Source organism: Ischnura elegans, chromosome 5 (assembly GCF_921293095.1).
Source record: "Ischnura elegans chromosome 5, ioIscEleg1.1, whole genome shotgun sequence".
NCBI lineage: Eukaryota > Metazoa > Arthropoda > Insecta > Odonata > Coenagrionidae > Ischnura > Ischnura elegans.
Genome location: NC_060250.1, coordinates 69,339,530 through 69,351,887, shown reverse-complemented (window position 1 = coordinate 69,351,887; position 12,358 = coordinate 69,339,530). Strand labels below are relative to the sequence as shown.

At 37.9% G+C, this 12,358-nt stretch overlaps 1 protein-coding gene across 2 annotated transcripts in view; it reads right to left on the bottom strand.

The window, feature by feature from the left end:
* Positions 1-12,358, bottom strand: part of LOC124159030 (E3 ubiquitin-protein ligase MYCBP2-like) — a 324,405-nt gene that overhangs the window by 44,052 nt on the left and 267,995 nt on the right. For both annotated transcript variants that reach the window (XM_046534516.1, XM_046534517.1), the window contains exons 41-46: positions 11,185-11,583; positions 9,600-9,776; positions 4,055-4,441; positions 3,206-3,567; positions 1,852-2,014; positions 526-751 (exon numbers count right to left, since the gene is read on the bottom strand). In XM_046534516.1, the coding sequence (XP_046390472.1) occupies positions 526-751; positions 1,852-2,014; positions 3,206-3,567; positions 4,055-4,441; positions 9,600-9,776; positions 11,185-11,583 (1,714 nt within the window). The remainder of the gene's footprint in view (positions 1-525; positions 752-1,851; positions 2,015-3,205; positions 3,568-4,054; positions 4,442-9,599; positions 9,777-11,184; positions 11,584-12,358) is intronic.

Below are 12,358 nucleotides of genomic sequence, written 5' to 3'. Positions count from 1 at the left end.
AATAACAAAATTTCTTTTTCAAATAAATTGTCCATAGCCAAATAACTATGCATTTCTTCTATCTATATAAAACATTTGCAATTATGCAAGCAATAGTGATAGAAATATTTCTTAGAATATCTATAATCTAGATTATTGGGGAGTAAATAGTCATACACTGCCTTCAAAAATCATTCATCCAGCACATTTGCCAAAATTGCATCTGGGATAAAAGTAATTTCATGAGCAAATGATTTTCTCAATGGTTGTTTAAATTCATAAATTTGGTAAATGCAAAATGAGAAAGAGCTACACAAATTTTCATATTTCACAAAATTTAATGCTTATGCATTCGAGAATATAAATTCATCCATCATTAATTTGACATTAATGGAATGAATGACTCTTAAGGACTAATTCAAGCAAACTGATGGTTTAACATAAGTAAAAATGCAGAAATGAAGCTTCCTTCTGACCATGAAATGGTATGTGCTTATTTTTAGAGTAAAAAGTTGTGGCTTTAGATTCAGCTTGAGCAACACAAACCTCTTTCACCGGAGTGGCCTTGCCCCACCGCTATGGCTGATGCAGGTAGAGCTCGACCCATCTCTTCAGCCTGGACTTCTTCCTCCTCCTCCTCATCTTCTCCCTGGAGATATTGGACGTCAGAGCGGCTGCGTGCTAATGACCAAGCCTCCCCACCCATGTTGAAGCAGAATTTTTGCATTGATTCCCCATCAAGCCTCACCCATGTCCCCTCACTGTTCACAAGCTATAGGGGCATAAAACCAAACCAGTATTAGGAGAGCATTTCTGAAACTAAATGGGAAATCTAAACTGATTGATGGAGCAGTGAATGAAACGATAAAAACTAGAATGAAATTCAAAACATGACTGCCCAATGAGGGAAAAGCAAATGTTAAATTCAGAAGATAAGGTTTAGGATTTTAAGTGTTCTCCGTGAATTCGAGGCAAAGAGCATAAGTGGACAAATATTTGTTTTCAGCAATAGAATACCCCAGAACTCACTAGGAGAACCAAAAAGGGAGTATGGGAAAACACAGTAGTTTTCACATTAGAATCAATATTTTTTTCAACGGAAGAATTTATAATTTTTTTCAAAAGAGTTGCCGACTTTTAATTTTAGCCCTAATAAATTCCCAAAGCAAAACATGAATCTAGCACATGAAAATCAACTTCCAACGAGTTTATATGAAAAAAAATTCTTTTGACTCTTTCAAAGGCAAGGGCACTCTAGAGGTTGGTATTAAAAATACAGACTTGCTCACTATTAGAACAAGTTAATTTAGGGTTTCAAGAACTAATGTATGCTCTCCTTTCATAATATGATATCCCAGCTTTCTAACTAACACCATGGCTATTAGCTACAGTCCCACTAATGACAGAACACAAACATAGATATTGCACACTAAGAACAAATTACAAAAGCAGAGGATTAGACATGCAAGCAAAATAGTGAGGCTTTAAAGTCTACCTCTAACCACTAAGCCAAAATATTTGGTTAGATATAAGATAAAGGGTGCTCACTGATCATTGAGAATTTCTATTTGATAATATCACAATTGAAGGAGCCTTGAGGTGAGTAACATCAATGAAGTATTCCCCTTGCAATGAAAACAAAGGCATTGAAAGAAAGCAAAATCTGCCCTCAAATTACCCACGCTTGAACTTTCTAGAAATTGATGGAGCACTTTGAATTGTTTCCAGCTGAATGTTAAGAACTACAATTCCAATAAATAAGGACAGAACCTCTGAGCGAAATCTCTAAATTTGGGTTCTTCTAAAAGATAAAATTATAATAATCAAGATTTTAAGAAGAATCAATTGCCTTGTTTATTTAATGGTACTTACATCCTGTGCAACTGTCAATTGGTTTCCAAGTTCCAGCATGCCAACTGGAGGGGCCTTGAGACTTGGCCTACTTCTAATGTTATGCCCAGAGGCTCCGCATTTAACAACTTGATATGTTCCTGGCCCTCCAGATGGTGATATAATCCCTTGCCCCCTTAGCCTCCTGAAATGCAGGATAGAAGGTTTAAGTTAAGTAAAAACTAGGAAAGGAACCACATAAGTACATAGCTGCTATTAGATTGAAACCACAACTAAGCACAAAAATAGCAGGATATAGAAGATTTCAACAATAAAAAGATGTAATTTGCAAATGGGGATGATGCCTGAGAAATGAAGGACAAAACCTCTCAATCCATTACAAATCATAGATTATGCAAAGAAATTTACACTGTAATACATATGCCTCTTATGACTTAATTCTTATCAAATCCGATTTTACCCATAAAGAACATTGCTGGACATCACTGACTATGAAAGTTTTCATCAACTGACATTATGATGTGGTTTTCAATAACTATAGTGCCAAGAAACAATTTGGTTTTAAATCATACAGGGCCAAATTATATAAAAAAAGAATAATGGAATATGTTCTACCACAAGAATGAGGACCGAAATAAATATATAAGAAATCCAATTTTACAACTATTGCCATGAAAGATGTGAGTTCTAAACCAGCACTTTTAGGATGCATATATTTTTACAGCTTGATAACTGAAATCATCATCACTGATGGATGGAACGTCAGAAAATTTCTTCAATTACAAGTATTAAATGAATTGAGTGCAGCCTTCAACGTACATCCTTTACTCCTCCCCATTATAATCATCTTTATTCTTACAATAATAAAATTTATAGTTAACATTTCATAGCAGACAGAACAATTGAACTGGAATGTGGTATATTTCTAGCCTGCCATGTGAACAGTGGCGAAATTCACATAAATTGCAATGGGAAAACGTTCCCACAGACCGGGAATCGAACCACAGACTTAGATTTTTCAGACCACTGCACAGAAAGACATAAGACAACCAAATGTCCATGGTTCAATTCTTGGTCCAGGAGAATGTTTTTACACGGCAATTCATATGAACTCCATTGGAAGACATGACCATTTCATGGCTGAATATCAAGTTCCTTAACAAAAGTATTGAGTTCACAATATATACATGTTTTAGAGAATTACAGCATGTTTATAGTATCGACGTATGAGATGTGAAATCAGTGAGTATTCCAGTGAGTGAATCACTCCCTTTTTTCACAGATTTTTTAAATAAGAAAGTGATGTCCTCAGAAGTAAATTTAGTAACACAGTCAAAATTTTATTCTCGTTTCCATTAAGTTTCAAACAACATACCTCTGCTCTCTAGCATTCTCACTCCGATCTGGCATATTTCTCAAGATTGTGGTTCGAATAACTTCGTCCAAAAGAGATTTGGGCTCCTCTGCTGGCACCAAGAGTGTGCGGCCAAGGTGTTGATTGTACTGCAAGCACCACGCCTCAGATGTAACCAAGCCACCAACTCCACTGCCACTGCTGTTGCCCACGACAGCAATGCCAGCACCACCAGGGGCAACACCACCAACACTCACACCACTTCCAACACCACTACCAACGGATGTTCCACGGGCAGCCATGAAGTTGATTTCATCACCACCACAGTACTGACGGACCGTGTCTGGACTCAAACGCAGCCACACTCCATCATCATTATGAATCTGGCAAAGCAAGCACATATTTCAAAATGATTGATGTTACAGAAAAAATTTCATATTTTAGAACATATGTATGATATATATTCAATAAAATGGCTAAAAATTGAATCATTTTACAGTCTATTATTACCACTGCAGTAGTTTTAGTCATCCCTTCCACTTATGTAACCAGCATCATAAAAAATTAATGATTCTACAAAGTTTCCTTCAAATCAAAGGCATCTAGAAGGCCCTTTTACTAGTTACTCTATTAATAAAATGTGAGGATTTAAAAAAATAGATTGAATCATCTGGAAGCATTCCATTTAATCTGAATTATCATTGCTTTACTGGATTAGAATCTACAATCCCGTGTTACTGCGAAAGAAAAGAGTCCTAGAGCTGCCTTCACTCAAGTCGACACATTTAGTGGCAATGCAGCTAATTGTAACATGCACAAAATAAAATTTATAACACTCGATACAATAATATAAAAAAATAACAGTCTCACCTCCTCCACAAATGCCACAGTCCCATTGACCTGCACGACACCAATCTGCTCACTTTGCAAGGATGGATGAGCCCTAATCCTCAATCCAGCACTATTACGAGCCACAAAGCGTCTAAGGCGAGACGAGGGGGAGACAGACGAGGCAGAGGAACCATTAGGCATGCCAGCACCACCACCTGGTGACGCTGTTGATGGTGCAAGACCTGGTCCTGAGTTACCACACAATGCAGTAGAGTGGTGGTGTCCGTGGTGGTGGTGATGATGGTGTCCTCCGTGGTGTGAATGGTGTCCTTGCTGCTGCATCTGGAGTCTCTTTGACACTCCAGTCCCAGAACTTGTGGGGGGAACCATGCCATGGGGTGGTTCCCTCACTTCCACCTTGTAAGTCTGTTATCAAGTAACGAGATAGGATAATTTAAAACTGGGGACAGTATATGCATGCATGTGAATTGAACCTAAAACAGCCGTGAATGAAAATACATACACAAAATGAAAATGAAAAATGAAAATACACAACCCTGGTAACTTTTTACTGGAAAATTATTTATTGGTACGACTCGGTTTCCAGTGAAAAGTTACCAGGGTAGTGTATTTTCATTTCAACATGGATTTTCACAAAGTTAAAGCCGAATCGATTGAATTCAGCTGTCTTATTCCTCGCCGGGAAAATTTCTTCACAAGAATTACCCCTTTTTCACAACACTAGTTTAAATAAGGTGAGATTTAATCACTCACACATATTCATTATAAGTACTTCAACAGTTAGAAACAGATAGAGAAAATTATTAACAACATATGCAGCATCTGTAGACAGAAACTTATTTGGTAAGGATGAGAATGAAACTCATCCTCCATAAGATGAAATATTAATGGAACTGGGTCAATCAATCCAAAAAATGCATATTTTCTACGGGCAAAATTAAAAAAAATTAATATCTGTTTATATAAGAACCAAAATTGAGTATTTACAGTGTCTATATATAATACAACCTAATGTCGCAAGTAGTAGAGAAAATTAGTAATATTTACACCTCTTTATTTTAATTTTTACTATCATGTTGTCTACATACATGATTCATTTGTCTACGAAAAGGAAATAAATATCAATGGACATGACAGAAGAGGAATATTATGTGTTTACTCAAGACATAAAGTTTGCTTTATTTGTCATTGAACATTCTGTAGCTAGTCATAGTGTATGATCATGCCCGTTACAATCTGTCATGTCCGTGGACTGCAGGGATCATGGACATGATGTCCACAGACATGATGATTTCCTCTAAATTAAGCTACAGTTGGGACTGACAATACGTTAGGACACTGTCCTTGCTACATTGAACTTGCACCTTATAGCCGCAAAAAAATCTTATTTGTAATTAATAAAACGTGCTGAGTTACCTCTTTTTACTTTTCCATGGAAATAGCTTATGATCTTGGCTCTTTCAACAAACTGAGCTAAACTTTTTCTTCCAGCATTAAAACATTCACTAAATCAAGTATAAACTAAAAGTGTACATAAAATAAAAAGCCAGTTTAGTTTTATTTTAACAGTTTTGGTTTTTTTTTATGGCAGTCCATGGACATGCATGTACGACTGTGAGAGAATGACCCAACTGGTTAAACTACCAAGACACCATGTAGTGATCCGGAAATGGAAGATTTCCATTTCCAAAATATGCATAAATATGTTGTTGTGTGACGTCTCAGAATAGCCAGCTGTGACAAACTATGCCTTGGGATTTGCACCTTTTCACTTTCAAGCACGCCTAACCTTCCTCTTCCCCTTCCTTTCCCCTTCCTATTGGACGAAAACATCCTGGTTCCACTTCCCTATATAATGGCACGGTGTAGATGCAATTGGCACGAGGGACGCACTCAGGAACTCACTCAGTAACTCACAGTTGGAGTCGAAGCACGGGCCGTATGGCCCGTGCGACCTAAGCGCCTCGCTATCCACCCGTGCCATCACCAGCAGCTCCTCTCCTTCCCGAGACTTTTGGTAATGTTCTAAATTTTGGCTATTCTAGACGCACAAATTCATTATTACTTTATGTATATTCATTGAATTGATTTGGAAACTGGGATTTCAAAGGGAAATAAACTTTGGGTAAAAACTTCAAATACTTGTGTGTGATTATTCGCTTCCCGACACCAAGGGCAAGAACCCCCGCACCCTTACAATGGTGGCAGCGGTGGGATTGTTTTACCATAGCCCCCCTGTGGGAGGGAATGGTAATTACATCCCAAAAGACTGTGGGATTACTGCCTAGGTAGTGTAAGGCTCATTTATGATCACCTTACACGCGTCGGAACGATAATCACACTGACTTTACATTCTTTGCATCTCTAGAGTTAATTTTTTTTAACAAAGTCCGCGTAATACTTTAAATCGCCAGGAAAACTATATTTGATAGGTCATGAAACACTTTCTCGGGAAGTAGAGCTTGGTGGTAAACGGTGGATGCGAGTGGCAATTGCTCGCCCATCTATTTCGCGAGTAACGGTAAAGTCCGGGAGAGCTGAAACCAAAATATCTGTCATAACAATGCGGTATTTCGGAGGAGGCACCTTTTCAGACGGACAACGACCGCTGACCAACGCCTTCAGAGCCGGAGGCATCGCACAGACAAACTGTCGCCGGGATACTTTCACTTCGCTTCCAGAGCGGTGGTGTCACCAAGGAAGCAGTGCAAGCAGTTGGCGCAAAGAAGAAAGAAGATCATCACCGACAACGAACGACAATGGTGATTACGACGTTTAATAAGAACTTTGAATAGAAAATATCAAGGAAATGATTGCTATGCCTCTTTATGAATTTTCTTGGCCGGTAATTAGATATTAGTTTTCTGAATTTTCTTAGTCGATAGTTAGTATTAGTAATTTTGAAGCCCCTGTTTGTCCCGAGGAGTATGGGAATCCTCATCAAGTTGAGTAATTGGTCCCACTGGAACCCGTAAGAGATAGGGCTCGGGTAATGAGCGAAATATGAGTAGTTGTTGCTCTAATAATTGTTTCCGATTAAAGTAATATTGGGGATTGAGCATATTGAAACTAAGGTTTGGAATTGAAATGGTCTAAAGAAGCTGTCGCTGCGTTTGCGACATTGAGGGACTTCTAGAGTGATTGACCTGTACTTCGGTACCTCGATTTCATTGAACCTTTTTTTGCATTCAAAATCAGTCATGCTTTAGAAGCAAGTATTGGCTCATTAGAATGCCACATGCCATATGTAGTCACTTGCGCCAGCCGGCAATTAAACAATGCGGGGTGAGACTACGGCGCCACCTAAGGGAATGCCTCTTGCTAGTGTTCTAAATATAGTATCTCGTTACGTATTTAGTTTAAAGGCTTTAATGGGTTAGCTGATAATTGAAATTGGAATTGATATTGTCGCTGAAGGACCGATCTGCAATCGTGAGGCGCGGGTACCTTCCATTGAGCGAGTACAATTTTCCAAATCCCATACATGCCTGTAAAAACACTATAATGCAGACACACTGTCTCGTAACCTTTCGGGAGTTGTTGACCTACGCTTGATTTTTGGGGGAATCAAACGTTGATATGGTACGAACAGGAAAACGATCCCGGGTGGAAAAATGAAAAGAGAGAGAGAGAGGATAAATAGTTGTGATTTTAAAGAGGGAATATGTTTAAAGTAAAAAAGGGATATTAACAAGGGATGGGTCCCAAGAGTGTGAGGAATTTTCCAAGTTGACCAGGATTATCATAAGGGGTAATTGAAACCATAAGTTTAATGACATAATATAGCATACGCCGGCTAGGGAAAAGATTAAGGCATTAGTAAAACATATCCTTGAAAATTTTATTGAGTGCAAAAGAGTGAAAAATAACACAAACAACTGGTGTTTAGCGTGTAATGAGTGAAAGAAAACAAAGTGAAGTGTGCCCATGTTGTCCTTATCTTATCCCCCCCTTAAATTCATCAAGAAAACAGTGAACTGATATTCGCTACGGCGACGAATAGTCACTTTGGATCTGTGTGAATAAACAATGGACTTAAAGCACAGCAAAGGAGGGTGATAAAAAGTGAACAAGTGAAGTGAACATGTGGAATAGAAGTGATATTGAACATTTGTACGTACTTAGTTTTTTTAATCAATAGGACTTGCATTTTTGTCATTTACAAACTTTTTCTTTCCAATTTACTCTGAATTATTTCTTTTTGTGTTGTTTCGTTTTAAGTGATAAAAAAAGGGATTGAAAATATAGAAGTGAAACAGAATTAGGAATACGGACGATATAATGGTATTTCTTTGTTTCCTTGTGTATAAATACTTTTATTTTTTGTTGAATATTGCAATTTAACATGTTTAAAATTTATGTAATTAGCAGTAAATTATTTTGGTGTATAGGGGAATTTTAATTGTTAATTGTTGTTATGTTTGCTTTTTCATTTGTATAAATGTGATCGATCTCGTGAGAGATCAATCAATTTTAATAAAGAAGGGAGTATTGTAGTGATCCGGAAATGGAAGATTTCCATTTCCAAAATATGCATAAATATGTTGTTGTGTGACGTCTCAGAATAGCCAGCTGTGACAAACTATGCCTTGGGATTTGCACCTTTTCACTTTCAAGCACGCCTAACCTTCCTCTTCCCCTTCCTTTCCCCTTCCTATTGGACGAAAACATCCTGGTTCCACTTCCCTATATAATGGCACGGTGTAGATGCAATTGGCACGAGGGACGCACTCAGGAACTCACTCAGTAACTCACAGTTGGAGTCGAAGCACGGGCCGTATGGCCCGTGCGACCTAAGCGCCTCGCTATCCACCCGTGCCATCACCAGCAGCTCCTCTCCTTCCCGAGACTTTTGGTAATGTTCTAAATTTTGGCTATTCTAGACGCACAAATTCATTATTACTTTATGTATATTCATTGAATTGATTTGGAAACTGGGATTTCAAAGGGAAATAAACTTGGGTAAAAACTTCAAATACTTGTGTGTGATTATTCGCTTCCCGACACCAAGGGCAAGAACCCGCAACCCTTACAACCATATATGTATTTTCAGGCTTAAAATTGTGGAATTCTAACGCTAAAATAAAATAAAAATCACTGGGAGTTTTCCACAAATAGTTTCCCACAGTTGGCTTCATTGCATTTTGTACTATCTCCAGGCCAACTATAAAGAGAGATTAAATTTTCTGTGAGATATTGTCATGAACTTTTATTTTATTAATATTTACTCGAATTATAAATTTACAATTCTCAGCTCAAGGAAAAAATGAAGAGCTGTTGTAGGCTGAAGATGTGAAAATGTAGCATAAATAAAATGAAATATTTACATAAATCATCAAAGACAGTATCTACACTCCTTCGATAATGCAGTAAAATTGTAGCATTGGTTTTTGAGGAAAGCTAAAATTACATCCTCTTTATTTCAAGCAAATACATAACAAAGTAACACAAGACAATGATGAGAAAAATACAAGTATGCTTATGCATCACATTCAGCCAACTGATTGAGAAACCAAGTCCCACAACTTTTAGGGCACTTGGGGAAAATCAAGAGAATAATCACCTGTTCAACTGGATAGCCATCAACAGCCATATGAAGAGAGTACCAGCCAGCACAGGTAGGAGTCCATGATGCAGAATATGTGCCATCACCATTAGATCTAACAAGCAAACACTCTGAGCACCTCTTGGCAGAAGGAGATGCATAACGCAGCTCCTCAAATGAGTACTTTTCATAGGCCTGCGGGAGGAGCAACCAAAAAATTATTGAAACAAAAGATACTGAGTCAAAAACAAGGAGCAGATTAAATCACCTTCCTCATATGGCATACATAAAATTAAAAAATCAAAGAATATAAGAACAATAAAGTAACAATTTTTAGAGAAAAAGTAAAATGCTAATTTATTAGTAACAGACATAGACAAATTTAGGGGGGGCACGGGGGAATGTGTCCCTGAAGCTTAACAAAGAGACAAGATTTTTAATACAATTATCATTACGTTTGTTTTTTTTTGGTACTAAGCAGTCTCAATCATTAAATTTAATATTAATCACTTTAATATTACAATAAAGAGAACATTTTGTACAGTAGCTGTTGCGTATTGTTTTTAATTTCAAATATGAGATGACCGAATGCCTGTCAGACCCTTAAGAATCAAACCCCCAGAAAAAAACCCTGGATCCACCCTTGACAACAGATGAACAGCTAAATAATTGCTCTCATTATATGAGGTGGAACACTTTTTCACAAACATAATTTCTGATGATAATTTAACAGATAAGTGGAACAATGGAAAATTTGACCACAGAGGGGCCTGACAAAAATTGAAAGTTAGCCCCTTATTGTACCTCAACCTTCTCTAGCAATAATATTTTTAAGGTTTCCAGTGCCTGGAAGCCCCAAAGCAGGTCCTGAGTATTCAATATGGCAGAAACATCCCCAAATGAAACAGTGAGGGCGTCTGAAAGTTGCAGTTGTAATGAGCAAAGGTAATTGCAGGTGATAGGAGATAAAGGAAGGAGAGGATGAATGCTGTTGTCTTCAAACCAGCGGATCAAAACCAATTCCCTATCCCAGTTCCATTGAAAAAATAATGGGAATACATGAATTTAGGAGCAATAATTAATGACCACACAATGACAACACTGTAGACGCTCAATTATTAGTTATTCAACAAAACAGAACATGGATTATTCACCTATCACGTAACTAGTCACTCCCCTGTCAAAAAGTTACCCACTCTCCCTATATTAACCTACTCTATTCTCCCCTTTCCACCTGAAAACAACTTGTTATTCAACAGTTGTACATGAAGTAGTTTGGATTCAGGGTGCATTGATAGTTATGGTAATTTTGCACCACTCAATTGTTTGGGTTTTCTCAATCCTATAGGCACAAAATTTGCTGAGAATGCAAGGAAAAAACAAAGGTGGAAATTGCTATGAAAATAATTAAGAATGGATTACTCATCTCTATTCAATATTAATTATTTGCACTGTTCTCTCATACATGACATTATGCTACATATAATCAAACCTTTGCTGCTAAAGTTACCAGTACCGAAGGATTTAATTGCTTAATTTAACGGAACTAGATGAGAATATTTATCCTATGGGAAAAGTGGCAGTGATCCGAGATGACAAGTACCTTCATAATGGTCACAGCATGATAGCACATCTTATCTTTGACAGTCACTTCATAAGGTGCACTCAGATGAGGCCTCGGATGACCACCAAAGGCAGATGCATCGGGCAGCTCGTTTCCACCGGAGGGTTTGGGCGTCTGATGGTGGCTGTGTGGCTTGTGCCTCTGCTTGTGGTGGTGATGGTGGTGGTGGTGATGGCGATGGTGATGCTTCCCAACTCTGCGTATTTTGCGTGCACGACTTCCTGTTGAGTCCCCATCCCTGCCTTCTCCTCCCAGAGGACCCATATTACTCCTTGAGCTCGGTTGTTGCTGCTGCTGCTTCTCACCTGTGGCAGTCCCTTCTCGACTGCTGGATGCCAAAACATCTTTCTTCTCAATGGGTATAGCCTTGACATCGACCTATAGAAGGAATGATAAACATGCAATAGTTATGAAAGATAATTCAGTGGATCCTAAATACTTGGCTTGAAATTTAGCAAATGAAAAATTTATTTGGCACAGTTTTCAAATATTTTCTGAAAATTGTAACTAAGGATATCATTTATGCTCACATACAAGCAAGTTCTCCCAATGAGTTGTCAAGGAAATAGAAAATTAAGTAAATAAACTAATTATACTGAAAAATTCCTTTGGATTGACACATATAGCCTCATAAAATATTAAATAAGAATAATTTATGCAAAAGCCAGGTGGAGCCAGATGCAAAATGCCACCACTTTCATCTACTTTATACATATGCTGCCAAAGTCGAATCTGATGGTCCATCAGCAAGTGGAGGACTGCATGGCAACCAGTGCACATCACTATGATTTTATGATAGGTGCCAAACTTAGTGGCTGGCTGAGTAGCATATGGTCGACCATTTTTCACCACTCAGTAAGTAGATTCACTCAGGCTAGCAGGAGTCATTGACATGCCAGATGCCAATAGGTTATACCACCCAGGTAGCATTTCCCTGTTTGACACATGCCTTTATCCCTTTTTGAAAGGAATCTACACCTTTTAGAATGTCCAATTAAAAAAAAACAATCTAGTAATTAATAATTAGCTAAAAAAATCCAGAGCACTATGTAGCAACAATAAATCCCAGTAAATAAAAACTTAACTTGGCATACCTTGGCTTATTCTGACCCAGACCAAGAGGTGAAGTATGCACATGCATAACAGCATATTG